Below are 19,050 nucleotides of genomic sequence, written 5' to 3'. Positions count from 1 at the left end.
TGAAAGCCCTGATAACCAATTTGGTTTTAAACAGTGTGTTAGTAGGGAACCTGTTCACCATCTTATTTGTAATGTACTTTTAGAGTGTGACCAGACAGGGGAAAGGGTTATAGCAGCTAGTCATTACGTACGCTGAGCGTTCGATTCTGGCGTCCATGCTCAGATACTGCAGTGTGCGCTTAAACGTGGCCTTGACAGATCAATCGTCCTACCACTCCGAAATTTATATAAGAAAACTGAAGGTTAGAATTAAAGTCCCGACGATTGATGGTCCACAAATTTTGGCTGTAGTAGTTCCTGTAGAAAAGGGCATACGGCAAGGTGCAGTTTCTTCCCCTACCCTTTACAATAATAGTGTTGTAGAATCACAAAAAGATGTTGAGATGAGTCTTATTGTTTAGAGGTAGAGATATATCACTGTTAAATTATGCCGATGATATACTGAATTTAAGCCGTTCTTTTTGGATGATAGAAAAGAACTTTGATATACTAAGAAATGCGTATTCCGAAATAAACCTGTCTTTTAACGAAAGTAAGAGTGGAATTGTTGTTTTCAACCATCAAAGCTCAGATGATATTCCTGATATCCGACTTGGAAATAGTGTCGTGAAACCAGCGCCTAGTTTAGTTTAACTCGGGCTCCCAATCAGTTGTGATGTGAAATCTATGAGATCAGTGCTAGTTGAACATTTGACCAGCAAGATCCGCAAATCTTATGGTCTACTCATATCTACCTAGACAAATTATAATAGACATATCAGAGCAAGACTTTTCAATGCGCTGGTGCAGCCACATGTTATTGGTCTTTCCCCGTTTTGGGCTCTATTAACCGATCGGAATAAACGTACCATCCGGTCATGCTTTTACCGTTTTTGTATGTTCTTGTTAGGCCTACCACCCTGGACCAAAAACTCTTGGATTAGTGAAAGATATGGCATTCTTGATCCATACCTGACCGTCCAAAATTGGCTGTCTCGCTATGTCCGATCTCTCTGCAAGAATAATTCCCTGTATGGGGCGATGCTGCCATAATCTTCTTCTTCTTATAAGTTATCTTTCTAGTTTAGTTATATTTTCTCTTGTTATTTATGCATTATGTAGGATAAGTATTTTTTTTTTTGGTCATTTTGTCAATTTCGTTTGCTTTTTCTTTTCTCCATATCTTTGTTGGTTATTAATAAATGATGAATTTGATGAATACGAAAGATGAGCGGCGGTCTATACTGTGTCTGTAAATATTTCTAGTTATTAATGCAGCTTAACTTCGTCTGTTCTACTGATCTGTTAGTCTATTTTATTATACTGTTTTTCTTTGTTATTTTAGATTTATTGTGCTTGCCATTGTTGAGTTACGTGCACTTTTGTTTTTGCTTTGTTTATTAATTTTTTCTCTGTACTCCACTGTTTATACTTTTGTATATTTGTGGGTAATAATAATAATAATAATTATTATTATTATTATTATTATTATCTTGTTCGAAAATGTCTCTCTGATTTCTAGAGACTGGAGCATAAAGCAAAATTTCCGGGAAATAATTGAAGTAATATACTATAATAATAAGCCAAAAAGCTCCCATAATGACCCTAATTTGCTTCAAAACGGAAATGAAGTTTATCGCATTCTATTTTCAATAAAATTTTGGAACTCAATATAGATTGTTTCTCTTTCTGTTAACACCAAATATTGTTTGATTTATGAAAATTGTCTCATAGTTTTTCACTTTTCAAGTTATTAATTATTTGTATTCTTTTTTAAACATGTTTTCTATTTATTGTTTTTTTTTTAGTTTGTGTAATTGTTACACTTTTTGATGTAGTTTGTTTGTTATTGTTATTGTTATTGTTTTTTGCCTTTTTGTTAAACATATCAGCTAAATATGGTTTGTTTGTGGAAGTCATTTCAAATGTAAAACTTTATCCCATATATTTTTTTCACGCGATATAATGATCCGGCCTTAAGACCCAAACCTGAACCTTAATTCCGAACCTGAAGATTTTACATCAGCTACACTGGAACATTTTGATTACTTGGACCATATTATCTTGTTCGAAAATGTATCTCTGATTTCTAGAGACCGGAGCATAAAGCAAAATTTCCGGGAAACAATTGAAATAAGATGATTTATTCAAGAACATAACCTTAAATAGAGACGCATGTGATTTTGGCTCGAACTTTATTTGACAATTTATTGAAGTTAAATATAGTACGATTCATCTCACCCAAGGCGTTTAACCTTTGTTCAATTGTAAATTCAAATGATTCTAAAAGACTGGAACCTAGAAGGTCAAGGTGATTTGCTTCCGTTATTGAATTGCAAAAAAAAAAACACGAACATTAGACACTAGATAATTATGCTACGAATATATATTATTGGTCATAACTTTTTTATTTCGGTCAGTGCAGAAGGGACAGAAATATCAAATGTTTTTTTGTGAATTACCACTGTCTAATAAAAGGGTTTATCCCTATTTCAAATTTTATTTATCGTCATGCAAAGGCAGTGTGGTCTTCGAAATTATTTATTCTATATATTCCAATGTTTGTCATACTCTTGCAAAAAACGAGCTTTGTAATATACTGCTTTTCGAGCTACCGTTGCCGTAATGCAATTTGTCAATAATACAAGGTGTAAAGTATATATAAAACAGAAATTTAACTGCAAGGTAACCGGATTAAAAGTTGATTAACATAGAGCACTTTAAAATAGACTAATGGGGATAAAAATTTTACTGGAATTGTAGAATTTTACTGGATAAATTGTTTTATTGGAAATGTAGCGTTCCCAATTGAAACTAGAAGAATCCAAAACCCTGAATAAAAATTAATTTTTCCTTGTTAAGGTTTATTTGCCCTCCGGCGCTTGCCATCTTATTAAGTTTTATTTGCCCTCTAAAATCACTTGCCCTCATAACCAAACACAGTTTCGCAACAAGTCTATAATTTTTATTTTTAATGAAAGGGCAAGATACTTATTAGTTCCATATCTATTCATTTATCATGTTAAAACTATGATTTTAATCCAATTATGTCGTAGAGCATCATATAAACTTGTTTGAAAAACAGTAAAAAAAAAAAATTCTGCGCATTTTTCAATCTAACAAAACTGCAGAGTAAAATTAAAAAAATGTATTTCTGGGATTGACAAAGCGGAATTTCAACTATTGAAAAAAACATAAGAAACATAAGAAAAACATAAGTAACATAAGAAAAAGCAACAGCTTGGGGATATATTTCGATTATAACTAAAATCTAGAGGAGAACAGAAAAAGAAAATCCCCAAAGTCAAGACATTGTAATACCGAATAAACAAAAAAGGGAAATTTCTAAGAAGCAAAATTAAATGTTAGGTCTTTATAACTTCCATATCTATTCATTTATCATGTTAAAACTATGATTTTAATCCAATTATGTCGTAGAGCATTATATAAACTTGTTTGAAAAACAGTAAAAAAAAAAAAATTCTGCGCATTTTTCAATCTAACAAAACTGCAGAGTAAAATTAAAAAATGTATTTCTGGGATTGACAAAGCGGAATTTCAACTATTGAAAAAACCATAAGAAACATAAGAAAAACATAAGTAACATAAGAAAAAGCAACAGCTTGGGGATATATTTCGATTATAACTAAATTCAGAGGAGAACAGAAAAACAAAATCCCCAAGTTCAAGGCATTGTAATACCGAATAAACAAAAAAGGGAAATTTCTAAGAAGCAAAATTAAATGTTAGGTCTTTATTAATTATTTAGGATATTATTGGCCAAACGAAGATGGCACTGGATATTGCGTTTTCTTGGGGGGGGGGGAACTTGAGTATCCAATCGAAATATATAAGGATCAACTAAGACAACGTCAAAAAAAGAAACTGTAGTAGCTATTATGTATGTATGTATTATGTATGTATTATTATGTATTATTATGTATTATTATGTATGTATGTATGTAGTATTATTAATAAAATGGTTTTGACATTTAAGACAGAAATTCGCATTGAAGATTGCACATTTTTAGAGGAAATAAAATTGTATCCTTCAATGATTAGTTTATGGTGTGGCAAAACACCAAAAGTACTTTCAAAAGCCGTTGAGCACTAGATATCCAAGCCCTATTGAACTACGGGACTCCTAATCAAACAGTTCGTGGTAACGAACTGTGGTAAGGAGCGACCCGGCTCAATAGTAACCGAAACTCTAAAAAATGGAATTTTGATACCAATAGTTACATCAAAAGAATTGTATTTTAATGCTGATTTTAAATATACAAGTTTCATCAAGATCAGTTATACCCATCAAAAGTTACGAGCCTGAGAAAATTTGCCTCATTTTAGAAAATAGGGAAAAACACCCCCTAAAAGTCATACAATCTTAACGAAAATCACACCGTCAGATTTAGCGTATCAAAGAATCTTATTGTAGAAGTTTTAAGCTCCTATCTACAAAAATGTGGAATATCGCATTTTTTGCCAGAAGACCTGGATTTTTTTTCCAGGGGTGATCGTATCGACTGAGTGGTCCTAGAATCTTGCGAGAGGGCTTATTCTAAGGGAAATTAAAAGTTCTAGTGCCCTTTTTAAGTGACCAAAAAATTGGAGGGCACCACACTCATTTTTTCCCCAAAGTCACCAGATCAAAATTCTGAGATAACCATTTTATTCACAATATTCGAAAAACCTAATAATTAGGTCTTTAGGGACGACTTCCTCCCCCACAGTCCCCGTGGGAGGGGCTGCAAGTTACAAACTTTGACCTGTGTTTACATATAGTAATGGTTACTGGGAAGTGTACAGACGTTTTCAGGGGATTTTTTGGTTTAGGGGGGAGTTGAGGGGGGGTTATTTGGGAGGATATTTCCATCGAGAGACTTTTCATGGGGGAAGAGAATTTCAATGAAGGGAGCGCAGGATTTTCTAGCTTCATTTGAAAAAACCAATGAAGTTTTTTCTACTGAAAGTAAGGAGCAGCACTAAAACTTAAAACGAACAAAAATTATTACGCATATGAGGGGTTTACCTCCTCGTTATACCTCACTCATTACGCAAAAGTATTTTTAGTAATTTCTACTATTTATTCTACGGCCTTTGTGATTCAGAGGTCATTCTTAAGGATTTGGGACAAAACTAAGCTTTAGTGTAAAGAGCGAGGCATTGACGAGGGTTCCTCATATACGCAATAAAAACATACGAATATAGAAGTTCGTTGCGTAAGTTAATTCGTAAGTTACGTATATTTTTTACCAATGAAAACGTTTGTAAAAAATTAAAAGTTCTTGTTGCTTTTTTAAGTAATCAAAAACTTGGAGGGCAACTAGGCCTTTTCCCTTGCTTCTTTTTTCTCAAAATTTTCCGATTAATTGCAGTTAATTAATATGCAAATTTCGTTTTAATTACTTATGTGCGGAGAGCCAAGATCAAAACATGCATTAATGCAAAATTGTCCAGAAATTAAATAAAAAAAAACAAGTTTTTTGTTAAGGGAAAGTAAGGAGCGACATTAAAGCTTAAAACGAACAGAAATCACTCCATATATGAAAGGGGCTTTTCCTCCTCAACGCCCCACTCTTTACGCTAAAGTTTCCTACTGTTTTAAAAAGTAGAGTTAAGAGAAAGGGTCAAACTTTATATATAAGAAATTATTGAGGAAACACAAACAAACAATACGATTACGATTACACAAACAAGACCATCATTTTCTCATGTTTGAGAACACTTTGCATAGCAGGAGCAGTTCCAGGATTAGGAGGAGTTAGTTAAGATAGAAGTGACTTGGCTCGTTGTGACATATTTTGCAAAAGTGGTGACTCTACGCCAAATAACACGCTTACTTACTTTTACTTACAGTTACTCTTACTTACTCTTACTCTTACTTACTCAGTTTACTTAAATATATACACCGCAATTACAAAAAAAATATTTGATTTGGAAAATATTTTTTCTTAAACTCTTTTTAACTTACGTGAAAAAAAAAGAAAAGAACTAGTGGGAGGGGATAGAAACTTTAGCCTAGATAAAATTACCCCTGATCTGGATCCTGAATTATGAAGTTACCAAAACATGTATTGTGTACCTTTTCTGAACACAAAAGTCTGTCAAAGAGGTCAGAGAGCTACAGGGCAGTAGCAATAATAATGTCTGAATGAGGCAGCACAAAAATAAAGTTACCAAAAAGAACCAAAAAAAATTACCAAAATTATAAAATTACCAAAAATAAAATTAATATCAATTGCAATCTGTAACAGGAGAACAGAGACCTTTGCTCCTATTTTTATGGCAGCTTCATTATTAAAAACGTCACAGTGTAAAGGCAAGAGATTATAGATAGACGATCAAGCCCCTGGCTATTGCAGCTTTATAGGATAAATAAACCCTGCAAAATAAGCTCTTCTGGATAATTTATTCAAACAGAGTATTCGTTTTTTGGACCCAGTGCAGACAGAGCAGTCATATATCTGTTAGGTAAGAAGGCAATATTTGAGGTAAAATGTCCGCTGCCAACAAAAACACTATAGATGGGATTTCAAAAAGTTTTTTTTTTTTTTTCAAATAGAAAAATAGCAGTGAAAGTATCCTCTGAAGAGCATAATACCAATATTCCCAAGTTCATACACAATTATAGTGTTCTGACATGGAAACTGCCTATTATGCAGCCTTTTTTTGGGGGAAGGGGGGGAATACACATCCGACAATTTGTCTGAGACTGACACGTTGGTGAAAAGGGAATGCTGGCAAAGTTGCCAAAATTTTATTTAATCTTATCCTAGTAGTCAAGAAAAATACGAGAGCGGGAGGGAGGATTGTTTTCCAATTTTCATATAAAAATAGGTACTTTTAAAAATCAAGGGAAGGGGTAATTTTGTTTTTTCATCAATTTTGTAGAAGTAAACCCCAAAAACAGTAGTTTCCAAAATGCTGGGGGGTGCGTTCAGTGAGATTTAGGGGTCAGATGCACTCTCCCATCGAATTTGCATCCCAGAGAGCAGCAAGGTATCTTAACAAATGACCTATCTAACGCTTCTCAGTATAGAAAATTCTTTTTAAATTAACAAGTAAGTTGTATTTTTATATTTTTTGATGAAAATAGACCTTACGCAGTCAATATTGCTTTACTGTCTAAAATAAGCCTTAAACAGAGAGATAACTTACCAGGTCTTTTGGAAATAGATGTGTGTGTCACATGGGTTGAAGTTGTAGCAACTGGTCGTCTAAAACCACCTGAAAAATGGTATAATGATTTTTTTAGCACAGATTTTGGTTCCTGAAATTATAAGCAGGCTTAGGTGTTTCCAAAGGACTGACTCTCCTATATATGCTTCTAATTTTTTAAACTACTTCTGATAGGTAGGATATTAAGACATTTACGTTGTAAATTAGGCCTAGATAAGTTGTATTTGCTTCTGCTTATTAACTTGTAATCCCCCCGCTCGTGTGAAGGTAATAATGTATCATTTATATGACTCATCTATCGTTCTGCACGCAGAAGCTTTTTTTAAGTTAAAACATCTCTGTCAAATTTGGCGCCTAGTATCTCCCAAGACGCATCGGTTCCCCGTTTCTTTGATATCTTAGCTTTTTTTCCAATTTTTCTTCGCTAATAACATCAATGCTCTCATAGAAGAGTTCGAGTTGCTGTAAAAATAAGCGACTGTTATGCTTAAATTCGTATTTATAAGAAATAACTTATAAAACCGGTAACGCTAGGAAAAATATTTTTTTTTTGTAAGAATACAAAAATATACAAAGGAAAAAAAAAAACACCAACAAAGTAGAAATCTATACAATCGGTTCAATGTGAAATTTACACAGGTTTGAAAAGATATATGACATGATCATATTTATACTTGAGAATCCTAGCCTTTTACATCGAGAACGAAGCTCTGTTCACGTCCTGTATGCTAAGAAACAACCTGCGGTAGCTCCAGAACAAGTGCTGCCACTTGACGTGGTAGTCTTGGCTTGAGGATATGATAAGGGGAGGGGGGTAATTCGATGAATACGATGGCTCGTCAGGGATACATAGTAGATATTCTGAAGTGGTCAAATAGATTTTAAGCGTAAAGATCCAAGCATCCCCAGATAGGGAACCATAAGCTCCCTATGTACAATCACTAAGGTTCTCCACTGTATCCTCCCCATACAATAAGACTCCTGGGAAACTAGATTGAGGTGCCATAATTGATAATAATGCTATAGAAAGTGATGAGTAATGGGGTTAAAGATAATAAAGAGGTATTGATAATTAATTTTGTATCTGGAAAGAACTTTCAATTAATTTAGTCCCAAGTTTCTGCTTCTTATATTGTATTGACTTGTTTTTGCTACTAGGGATCAGAAACTGAGTGAAACCAGAGTATTTTTATTTCATCAGCCTTTTCAGACATCAGAAGAGATGGGCACTATCATTATGAAGGAGAATATTAGCACAAAAGACCCGTACATATTAATAGACATACCTGCTGTATTATTTTCCTGAAAATACTATCAGCATTTTTGTTTTTTGAGTATTTTGCTATTTCTTATTATTTTTATTATTTTCAGAGTATTTTTATTTCATGAGATGCCAGACGCCAGAAGTGCCCTTAGAGGCGGCAGAAGAGATCGGCACTGTCATTTAGAAAAAAGAATCTTAATACAAAAGACCTGTCCATATTAACAGACACATCTGCTGCATTAACTTCCTCAAAATACAATCAGTATTTTCATTTTTTGAGTAAGTTATTATTTTATTTTTATTGTTTTCAGAATTTTTTTTTATTTCATTAAATGCTAGGCGCCAGAAGCACTCATTTAGTCAATCAGTTCGTCGTAACAAACTGTAGTAAGGAGCGACCCAGCTCATAGTAACCGAAACTCTAAAACGGAATTTTTATCCTAATAGATGCATCAAAAGAATCAGATTTTTATGCTGATTTTAAATAAATAAGTTTCATCAAATTTAATCTTGCTAATCAAAAGTTTGAGAAATTTGCCTTATTTTGGAATATAGGGGGAAATATCCCCATAGAAGCTATAGAATCTTAACAAAAATCAAAGCACATTCAGCATATCAAAGAGCCCTACTGTAGAAGTTTCAAGCTCTTATCTACAAAAATGAGGAATTTTGTATTTTTTTTTGCCAGAAGACCATTCACAGGTGCATGTTTATTTGTTTTTTGTTTTTTCATCCCCAGGGGTGATCGTATTGACTCAGTTGTCCTTGAATGTTGCAATAGGGCTCCTCCTAACAGAAATTAAAAGTCCTAGTGCCCTTTTTAAGTGACCAAAAAATTTGGGGACCTTAGGCCCCTCCCACACTCTTTTTTCCCCAAAGTCACCGGATAAAAATTTTGAGATAGCCATTTTGTTCAGCATAGTCAAAAAACCTAATAACTATGTCTTTGGGGACGACTTACTCCCCAGAGTCCCCGGGGGAGGGGCTGCAATTTACAAACTTTGACAATTGTTTACATATAGAAATGATTATTGGGAAGTGTACAAACATTTTCTTTTTTATGGTTGGAGGGGGAGGGGTTCCGGGGGAGGGGATTACGTGGAAGGATCTTTCCATGGAGAATTTTGATGTGGGAAGAGGATTTCCATGAAGGGGGCGCAGGATTTTCTAGTATAACTTAAAAAAAAAATTAATTAAATTGAAATTGAAATTAATTAAATTAAAACTTAAATTGAACAGAAATCATTGCGCATACGAGGGGGCTTATATCCTCCTAAACACCTCGCTCTTTACGCTAAAATATTTTTAGTAATTTCAACTAGTTATTCTACAGCCTTTGTGATTCAGCGGTCATTCTTAAAGAATTGGGACAAAACTTAAGCTTTAGTAAAGAGCAAAGTAATGATGAGGTGGCGAAACCCCTCATATATGTAATAAAAACATACGAATATAGAAATTCGTCACGTAATTTAAGTCGTAAGTTATATATATTTATTACAAATAAAAATGTTCGTAAGAAATTAAAAGTTCTAGTTGCCTTTTTAAGCAACCAAAAAATTGGAGGGCAACTAGACCTTTTCCCCCACCCTTTTTTCTCAAAATTGTTCGATCAAAACTAAGAAAGCCATTTAGCCAAAAAAATGCAAATTTTGTTTTAATTATTCATGTGTCGAGAGCCAAAATGGAAACATGCATTAATTCAAAAGATTTCAGAAATTAAAAAAACAAGTTTTTTCAAATGAAAGTAAGGAGCGACATTAAAACTAAAAACGAGCAGAAATCACTCCGTTTATGAAAGGGGATGTTCCCTCCTCAAAGCCCTACTCTTTACGCGGTAATTTTTTTTTATTGTTTTGAAAAGTAGAGTTGTGAGAAAGGGTCAAACTTTAGCGTAAAGAGCGGGGCGTTGAAGATGGAACAGCCCCTTTCATATACGGAGTAATTTTTGTTCATTTCAAGTTTTAATGTCACTCCTTACTTTCAGTTGAAAAACTTGTTTTTTTATTTAATCACCAGAAGAGATGAACGCTATAGATTAGAAAGGAGAATCTTAGTATAAAAAAACATGTCCATAATACAGACACATCTGCTGTTTTACCTTCCTGAAAATATTATCCGTATTTTTATTTTTTTAGTATCTTTATTATTATTATTATTATCAGAGAATTTTTATGTTCTGAGATGCCAGACGCCAGAAACGATGGGCACTATCATTTAGAAATTAGAATCTTAATAAATAATGCCTGTCCCTATTAACACACATGGCAGCTGTACTACCTTCCTCAAAATACTATCAGTATTTTATTTTTTTAGTATCATGTTAGTTTTATTATTTTCATAATGTTTTCATTTCATGAGGCGCCAGACGCCAGAAAAACCCATTGAGACGGCAGAAGAGATGGGCACTATTATTTAAAAAGGGGAATCTTAATACAGAATACCTGTCCTTATTAACACACACGTCAGCTGTACTACCTTCCTCAAAATACAATCAGTATTTTATTTTTTGAGTATCATGTTAGTTTTATTATTTTCATAATGTTTTCATTTCATGAGGCACCAGACGCCAGAAACACTCATTGAGACAGCAGAAGAATTGGGCACTATCATTTAAAATTAGAATCTTAATACAGAATACCTGTCCCTATTAACACACACATGAGCTGTACTACCTATTTGACAATGCTATCAGTATTTTCATTTTTTGAGAATCATATCAGTTTTATTATTTTCAGAATGTTTTCATTTCATGAGGCGCCAGACGACATAAACACCCATTGAGACATCATTTAGAAATTAGAATCTTAATACAGAATACCTGTCCCTATTAACACTCACTTGAACTTTGCTACCTATTTCAAAATACTGTCAGTATTTTTATTTTTTTTTAGTATCATATTAGTTTTATTATTTTCAGAATGTTTTCATTTCATGAGGCGCCAGACACCAGAAAAACCCATTGAGACGGTAGAAGAGATGGCACTATTATTTAGAAAGGAGAATCTTAATACAGAATACCTGTCCCTATTAACACATATATCAGAAGTTTTATCTTCCTCAAAATCTATTAGTATTTTTATTTTTTAAGTAATTTATTATTTCTTATCTGTTTATCATTTTCAGAATATTTTTGATTCATGAGACGAGAATCTTAATACAAAAGACCTGTCTGTATTAACATACATATCTGCTGCATTACCTTCCTCAAAATACAATCAAGTTTATATCCTACAAGGGATATCAGAAAAAATATTCAAAACACTAAATTTTTGAGCCCAAGTTTTTCAAGTTTTCGAAAGCAAAAGGTTTATCAGGTTTTTCCGGGGTCGAAACCGGTCAACGGCAGACTAGTAGACGTTAACTATTTTGAACCTTAAAAGAGGGTTATTAGACGATTTCTACTATTGAGAGTTGAAATATGAAGCAATAGCATCATTGGGGAATAACTTTATCTTTTTCCGGGTGTTTTATAGACTTGTCTCGGATGAATTTAATACCCACCCCCTAATGCATATAAATTAATACTATCGATCAGTCCTTTTGAGGCCGGAAAAACTTTTAGTTAGAACTGTCTGATTAGTTTTTGTCCACAACGTTTGTTTTTGTAAGCTTCAACAATAACGGGGCATCACATGTTTACACCACCTACCCTTGTATTAGTCCTCTATCACTTTGATATACAACGTGTTTTTCCTCTTTTCTCTTCCCCATCCACAACGCCATCAGTACCATCCAAATTTTATAGAAAATTGGATATTTTATAGAGAACATTTTATAGAGAAGTGACTATAAGGAACCCATTCACCCATATATTACATCCTAATTCCATATTTTTAAATGAAGCTAAGAGCTAAAGACTTGGCATGCTTCTTAGTTCTTTAGTACCTTAAGAAATTAATTAAAAAGAACAAGTTTTCTTAACTAAAGTAGAGAGCAACATTAAAACTTAAAACGAACAGGAATTGCTGCGTATATGAAAGGGGCTGTTCCCTCCTCAACGCCCCGCTCTTTACACTAAAGTTTGACCCTTTCTCAATACTTAACTTTTAAACTGTAAAAAACTTTTAAACTCTCTTTTTAATTTTTTTGGTCATGATATCATTGTTTACTTTCATGATTAGCTTTTGCTTTGATCACTTCTTATGTTTTCTTTGCAAATGAATATTAGTTGGTCTATTTAATGTAGTTTAATACTTAGTTTGTTGGTATTAAGTATTTCGCGACTTTAATTTTTAGGTAAAGAATAATTACCAAAAAATTTTTCTTTTGGCTCTTCCTTTTCAGCTGGATCCGCCTCAGGCTCAGCTTCAGGCTCAGCTTCAGGCTCAGCTTCAGGCTCAGCTTCGCGCTTGGTTTTCTTCTCCTTCTCTCTAAGATTAATGTTTAGCCCTGGTGCCTGATAGCTTAGGGCAGGTCTTCCCAAGGGACCAGTGTTCGTAAATGCAACATCAGCACCACCAAACCCAGACCCGGGTTGGTAACCGTATGGCTGGTAGCCAAACCCATTCCCAAATGCACCTCCATATGCACTGCCAAATCCTTGATTGTATCCTTGGTTGTAACCCACGCCACCAAATCCTGCTTGAGCTAAAATAGTTGAAATTAAAATCTATAACTGAATATAAGTAAATTTTTTGCTTAAAACAAAAGTTTAAGTAAAAAATGTAAGGGTGAATTAAATTTATATTCAAGTGGGTGTATGAACAATGAAACGGTCCTATTAAAACAATAGTTTCAGCAATGAAAATTAAGAAAAAAATATTCGTGTAATCGTTCCGTTGCTTATACAAAACAATTTTTTCAATTGTATTTTCGATCTACTTGTTCTTTTCTTCGGAAGGGAGGGGGATATATACACAGAAATCTATTCTGTTTTATAAATATTCTATTAAATACATTTTTTTCTCTTTCATCCAAAAAACTGAGGAAAACAAAAATGTCCATTCTTCAACTTTGAGTTGGAAAAAACCTTTTTTCATATCCTCATTTTCAAAATTGAAAAATTTCCTGCCCATTCCTGTATTTTCGTTATTTAGCGAAGCTATTTTACTTAGTTTAGAATATGGGGTAGACTAAAAATATTGTAAACATGAAAGAAAAATCTGTACTGTGTGCTCAATATTGACTTAGAGACTTTCTCTTTGCAAATTTGGTAATAGGGCTTTGGAATACATTTAACTTGTAGCTGGGAACGTATACACCCTTTTAAATTTTCACTGAATCGTGGCAGCTGTAGCATGTTTTGTCATAGAGTAAGTCAATCCTACTTGTCATTAAACAAAAAAAAAGTTTTTTTTAACCGAAAGTAAGGACCGAGATTAAAACTTAAAACGAACAGAAATTACCCCGTACATGAAAGGAGCTGTTCCCTCTTCAACGCCTCGCTCTTTGGGCTAAAGTTTGACACTTTCTCTCAACTTTAATTTTTAAAACAGTAAAAACTTTAGCGTAAAGAGCTGGGCGTTGAGGAGGGAACAGCCCCTTTCAAATACGGGGTAATTTCTGTTTGTTTTCAGTTTTAATCTCGCTCCTTACTTTCAGTTAAAAAAACTTGTTTTTTTTTATTTCTGAACGTTTTTGAGTTAATCCATGTTTTGATTTTAGCTCTCCACAGATGAATAATTAAAACGAAATTTGAATATTAATTTTTTTGGCTAAATGGCTTTCTCATAGTTTTGATGGAACGATTTTGAGAAAAATGGAGCGGGGGAGGAGGCGCAGTTGCACTCCAATTTTTTGGTTACTTAAAAGGCAACTAGAAATGTTAGTTTTTTACGAACGTTTTCATTAGTAAAATATATACGTAACTTACGAGTTAGCTTACGTGACGAACTTCTATATTCGTATGTTTTTATTATGTATATGAGGGGATTCGCCCACTCGTCAATGCCTCGCTTTTTACACTAAAGCTTAAATTGTGTCCTAATTCTTGCAGAATGACCCCTGAATTACAAAGGACGTAGAATAAATAGTTAAAAGTACTAAAAATACCTTAGCATAAAGAGGGAGGTATTGGGGAGAGGTGAATACCTTATATGCGTGATATTTTCTGTTCGTTTTAAGGTTTAATGCTGCTCCTTACTTTCAGTTGGAAAAACTTTTTCATATCTATTTTTTCATTGTTTTTTAAAATAATGCTAGAAAATCCTGCGCCCCCTTCATGGAAATTTTCTTCCCCAAGGACAAATTCCTCCATGGAAAGTTTCATCCAAATAATCCCCTCTTCTCAACCCCTCCTCCCAACCATAAAATCCCCCTGAAAACGTCTGTACACATTCCAATAACCATTACTATATACAAACACTGATCAAAGTTTGTAACTTGCAGCCCCTCCCCCGGGGAACGCGGAGGAGTAAGTCGTCCCCAAAGACATAGTTGTAAGGTTTTTCGACTCTGCTGAATAAAATGGCTATCCCAGAATTATGATCCAACGACTTTGGGGGAAAAATGAGCGTGGGAGGGGGCCTAGGTGCCCTCCAATTTTCTTAGTCACTTAAAAAAGGTACTAGAACTTTTCATTTCCTTTCGATTGAGCCCTCTTGCAAAATTCTAGGACCACTGGGTCGTTACGATCGCCCTTGAAAAAAAAAAAAAAATAAACACGCATCCGTGATCTGTCTTCTGGCAAAAAAAAAAAATACAAAATTCAACATTTTTGTAGGTAGGGTCTTGAAACTTGTACAGTAGGATTTTCTGATACACTGAATCGGATGGTGTGATTTTCGTTAAGATTCTATGACTTTTCAGGAGTGTTTTCCCCTATTTTCTAAAATAAGGCAAATTTTCTGAGGCTCGTAACTTTTGATGGGTAAGACTAAACTTGATGAAGCTTATATATATTTAAAATCAGCATTAAAATGCAATTCTTTTGATGTAACTATTGGTATGAAAATTCCATTTTCAGAATTTTAGTTACCATTAAGCCGGGTCGCTCCTTACTACAGTTCGTTACCACGAACTGTTTGATTAAAAAAAAAGGAAAAGAAGTTTTTTCTTCAACTCAAAGGGAAGGATCAACACTGAAACTTAGAACAAATAGAAATAATTCCGTGAAAGGAAGTTACCCCCTTAACAATGCCTCGCTCTTAAAGCTGAATTTTTTTTGACTTAAAGAAAAAACTTATTATAAAAATAAACGAAACATGTGTTTGAGGAGTCGTTCTCAAGGAATTGGAGCACATTGATAAACTTTAGCGTAAAGATCGATGTATTGAGGAGGGGGTAGCCCCTCTCATACACAGAACAATTTCTTTTCGTTTTAAGTTTCAAAGTTTCTCCTTATTTTCAGTTGAAAATGCTGTTTTTTCTCATTCAATTTCTGACCGTTTTTAAATAACGCCGAGAAATCTAGCTTAACTTCCATTGAGAATTTCCCTTGGGAAATTTCATCCTCGCTGAAAATCCCACAGAAAAATTTCTTGAGAACAATTCCACCTGATAAATTCTCCTTAGTATACTTTCATTTGAAAAACATTTCAGTTTCTGATCGTTTTTCAAATCTTTTAGGAATTCTACCTCTCTATCTCCACCGGATAATTCTCCCTTCTTTATGTGGATTAAATAAAAAAAAAGCTTTTTAACTGAAAGTAAGGAGCAGCATTAAAACGAATAGAAATTAATCCGTATGTGAAAAGGGCTGTCCCCTCCTCAACGCCTCACTCTTTACGCTAAAGTTTGACTATTTATCACAACTCTACTTTTTAAAACAAATGTTCCCTTAGTTGTTCAATCAATTGAGGCAATCATATTGTTCAACTTAATTGAAAAGTCAAATAACTATGCATTTGGAGATAACATGACCCCCACAGCCCCTTGGGGAAAGGTCTTTAAGTTATGGAATTTGTCAAATGTTTACGTATAGTATTTATTATTGGGAAGTATGAATACATTTTTCGGGTGGGGGAGAGTTAATTTTCGGCTAAGGGGATTTTTGACGGTAAAAATTTTCATGGGAAAATAGGTTTCGAGGGATGAGATTTTCGAGAGATATATAACACTGGGGGAATTTCCCAGAATTTCTATATGAATTTTTTTTATCTGTCTTACTTTTTATTTATCCCCTCGATTTTACATGTGGAGATATTAATGGTAATTTTCCATGGTAAATTTTCACCGGGATTGCATTGTCTAGAGAATATCTCAATAAAGGGGAGATAAAAAAAAAGTTTTTCAACTATAAGTAAGGAGGAACATTGAAACTTAAAGCAGACACAAATTATTACGAATAGAAGGGGTTTTCTTCTTCCTCAACACCTTACTCACAACGCTAAAGTTTGACTTTATGTCCCTGTCCTTCAGGAATGACTCCTGAAACACAAGGATTGTGAAAACAATTACAAACCGTTTTAAAATACTAAAAAGCTTTAGTTTGAAGAGTGGGTTATTGAGGAGGGAAAACCCTCCACATTACATAATAATTTCTGTTGGATTTAAGTTTTAATGTTCATCTTACTTTCAGTTGAACTTTTTTTTCATTTAATTTCATAAAGGAATTTTGGCAAGTATACTCAGCGTAAAATTTTTCCTGGAAAGATTACCCCCAGAAACTTCCCACTTCCTGTAAAAGTTAAACAAAACACAGAATCGCGAAGAAAAGAAGAACGAGGACAATAAACAGCCACTTAAAAAACTGAAAATTATGCAAATATTTCGGTCAAGACCTTTGCTTGACCGTCCTCAGTGAAGAATAAAACTGATAAAGATATACAAACCAAACCTTAAAATAAAGCACAAAACTTTAATATGATGACCCTTTCTTAGTAGCAGTGAAAGGGTAACTGAATAAAAAACACAAGGCTAAGTGACATTTAAGAATTTCATCTTACATACAGCACTCTTAAGGGTTAATCGCTTTCCAGGTAGATTACCTTTCCAGGTATATATCTGTTGGGTTTTTTGGAGTTGGTGACTTCTTTCCGCCATTTTGCGTCTTTTATCTATAATGGTTCCAAATAATTGTATGTATCCCAACAGACATCACCCATTGATCGATGAGAAGAAACTTTTCACTGTTCTACCCCAAATTCCAAAATTGAGTGACAAAAAAGAATTCTTAAAAAACATAAACTTAATGTCACCTTTAAATATTGAAATAAATACAGAGCTTTTTCAACAGAGGCAAAGATAAAACCAGCCCCGTTCTGGGTAGTGGTATTTATAGAATTCCCTGTTCTTGTGGCCGTTTTATATTGGAAGAACCCAACAACAGTTAGGGGAGAGGTTATCAGAACATATGTCCTCAATAGACAAGGCCATGAGGCTGTGTCAAAGTCTTGAGGTTTTTGATTCCGCCTTGGTTCAACATTTGTACGACAATCCACACCGTTTCATCTAATTTGACATCACCTCCATTATTACCCCCCTTAAAGGCCTCATGTAAGTTTTCAGGGAGGGAGTTGAGATAAAAACGCACATACACCAAATACACCCATTTATGAAGAAATTATTAATTAATTAATTAATTATTAATTGATTGAATTATTAATCCTGTTCGTTTTCACATACATACACAAATTCATGTTGCACAACCAAATGAGATCTCTGAAAGTTATCTACCTGGAAAGCGATTAGCCTTTAAGAGTGCTGTGTGCAAGATGAAATCGTAAAATGCCATTTAGATTTGTGTTTTTATTCTATTACCCTTTCACCACTACTAAGAAACTACTAAGAAGGTTATCATATTAAAGTTTTGTATTTTGTATTAAGGTTAGGTTTTGTATAATTTGATCAGTTTTATTCTGCACTGAGGACAGTCAAGTGGAGGTCTTCACCAAAATATTTACATAATTTACAATTTTTTTACTAGCTGTTTGTTGTCCTCGATCTTCTTTTCTCTGCGATTTTGTGTTATGTCATTATTAGCCAGTGTGGTCTCAGAAATTATTCATGTAAAAGTTTAATCTCCCAAAGGATAAAATCTACCCCCTTCCAATAAAAACGATGTATGTATACCTCCCAATAACGTATACTCAAGCAACGTTTAAGTTTTGTAACTTAGAGCCCTTTCCCCGGGGTCTTTGAGGCCATGTTATCCCCAAAGTCATAATTTTTGTACCTTTTAATGATGCTGAACTAAATAGCTATCTCATAGTTTTGATCGAACGGCTTTGGAGAAAAAAACAGCTTGAGAGGGGAGGGCAAGCTGCCCTCCAATCCTTTTGGCTACTTAAAAAGGACACTAGATTGATCAAATGAACCCAAAATATAGAAACATAAAAGTGTGTTACGTAAGTTGATTCTTAGGTTACGTATATTTTTTACTAATAAAAGCGTTCGTTAAAAATTAAAATTTCTAGTTGCGAAAATTTTGAGGGCAACTAGGCCTCCTTCCCCACCCCTTATTTCTCAAAATCGTCTGATCAAAACTAAGAGAAAGCCATTTAGCCAAAAAAAGAATTAATATACGAATTTCATTTTAATAATTTATGTTCGGAGAGCCAAAATCAAACATGCACTAATTCAAAAACGTTCAGAAATTAAATAAAGAAAACTAGTTTTTAAAACAATGAAAGTAAGGAGCGACATTAAAATTTAAAACGAACAGAAATTACTCCGCAAAAAAGTAACAACAACAAACGAACAAAGAAATAAACACGCCTCCAGGATCTTTCTTTTGTCAAATATTCCCC

General features: G+C 33.8%; 1 protein-coding gene and 1 long non-coding RNA gene across 2 annotated transcripts in view; one reads left to right on the top strand and one right to left on the bottom strand.

Annotated features, from left to right (window-relative positions):
• LOC136026863 (uncharacterized) overlaps window positions 1-8,861 on the top strand; it is an 81,780-nt gene extending 72,919 nt beyond the window's left edge. The window contains exon 3 of the long non-coding RNA XR_010617431.1: window positions 8,530-8,861. This is a non-coding gene — a long non-coding RNA (uncharacterized LOC136026863). The remainder of the gene's footprint in view (window positions 1-8,529) is intronic.
• Window positions 1-19,050, bottom strand: part of LOC136026862 (uncharacterized) — a 31,322-nt gene that overhangs the window by 5,024 nt on the left and 7,248 nt on the right. The window contains exons 3-4 of the mRNA XM_065703588.1: window positions 12,674-13,009; window positions 7,138-7,206 (exon numbers count right to left, since the gene is read on the bottom strand). Of these exons, the coding sequence (XP_065559660.1) occupies window positions 7,138-7,206; window positions 12,674-13,009 (405 nt within the window). The remainder of the gene's footprint in view (window positions 1-7,137; window positions 7,207-12,673; window positions 13,010-19,050) is intronic.

Source organism: Artemia franciscana, chromosome 5 (assembly GCF_032884065.1).
Source record: "Artemia franciscana chromosome 5, ASM3288406v1, whole genome shotgun sequence".
Lineage (NCBI taxonomy): Eukaryota > Metazoa > Arthropoda > Branchiopoda > Anostraca > Artemiidae > Artemia > Artemia franciscana.
The sequence above is the reverse complement of the archived record's forward strand: the minus strand, read 5'-3'. Positions and strand labels throughout refer to the sequence as shown.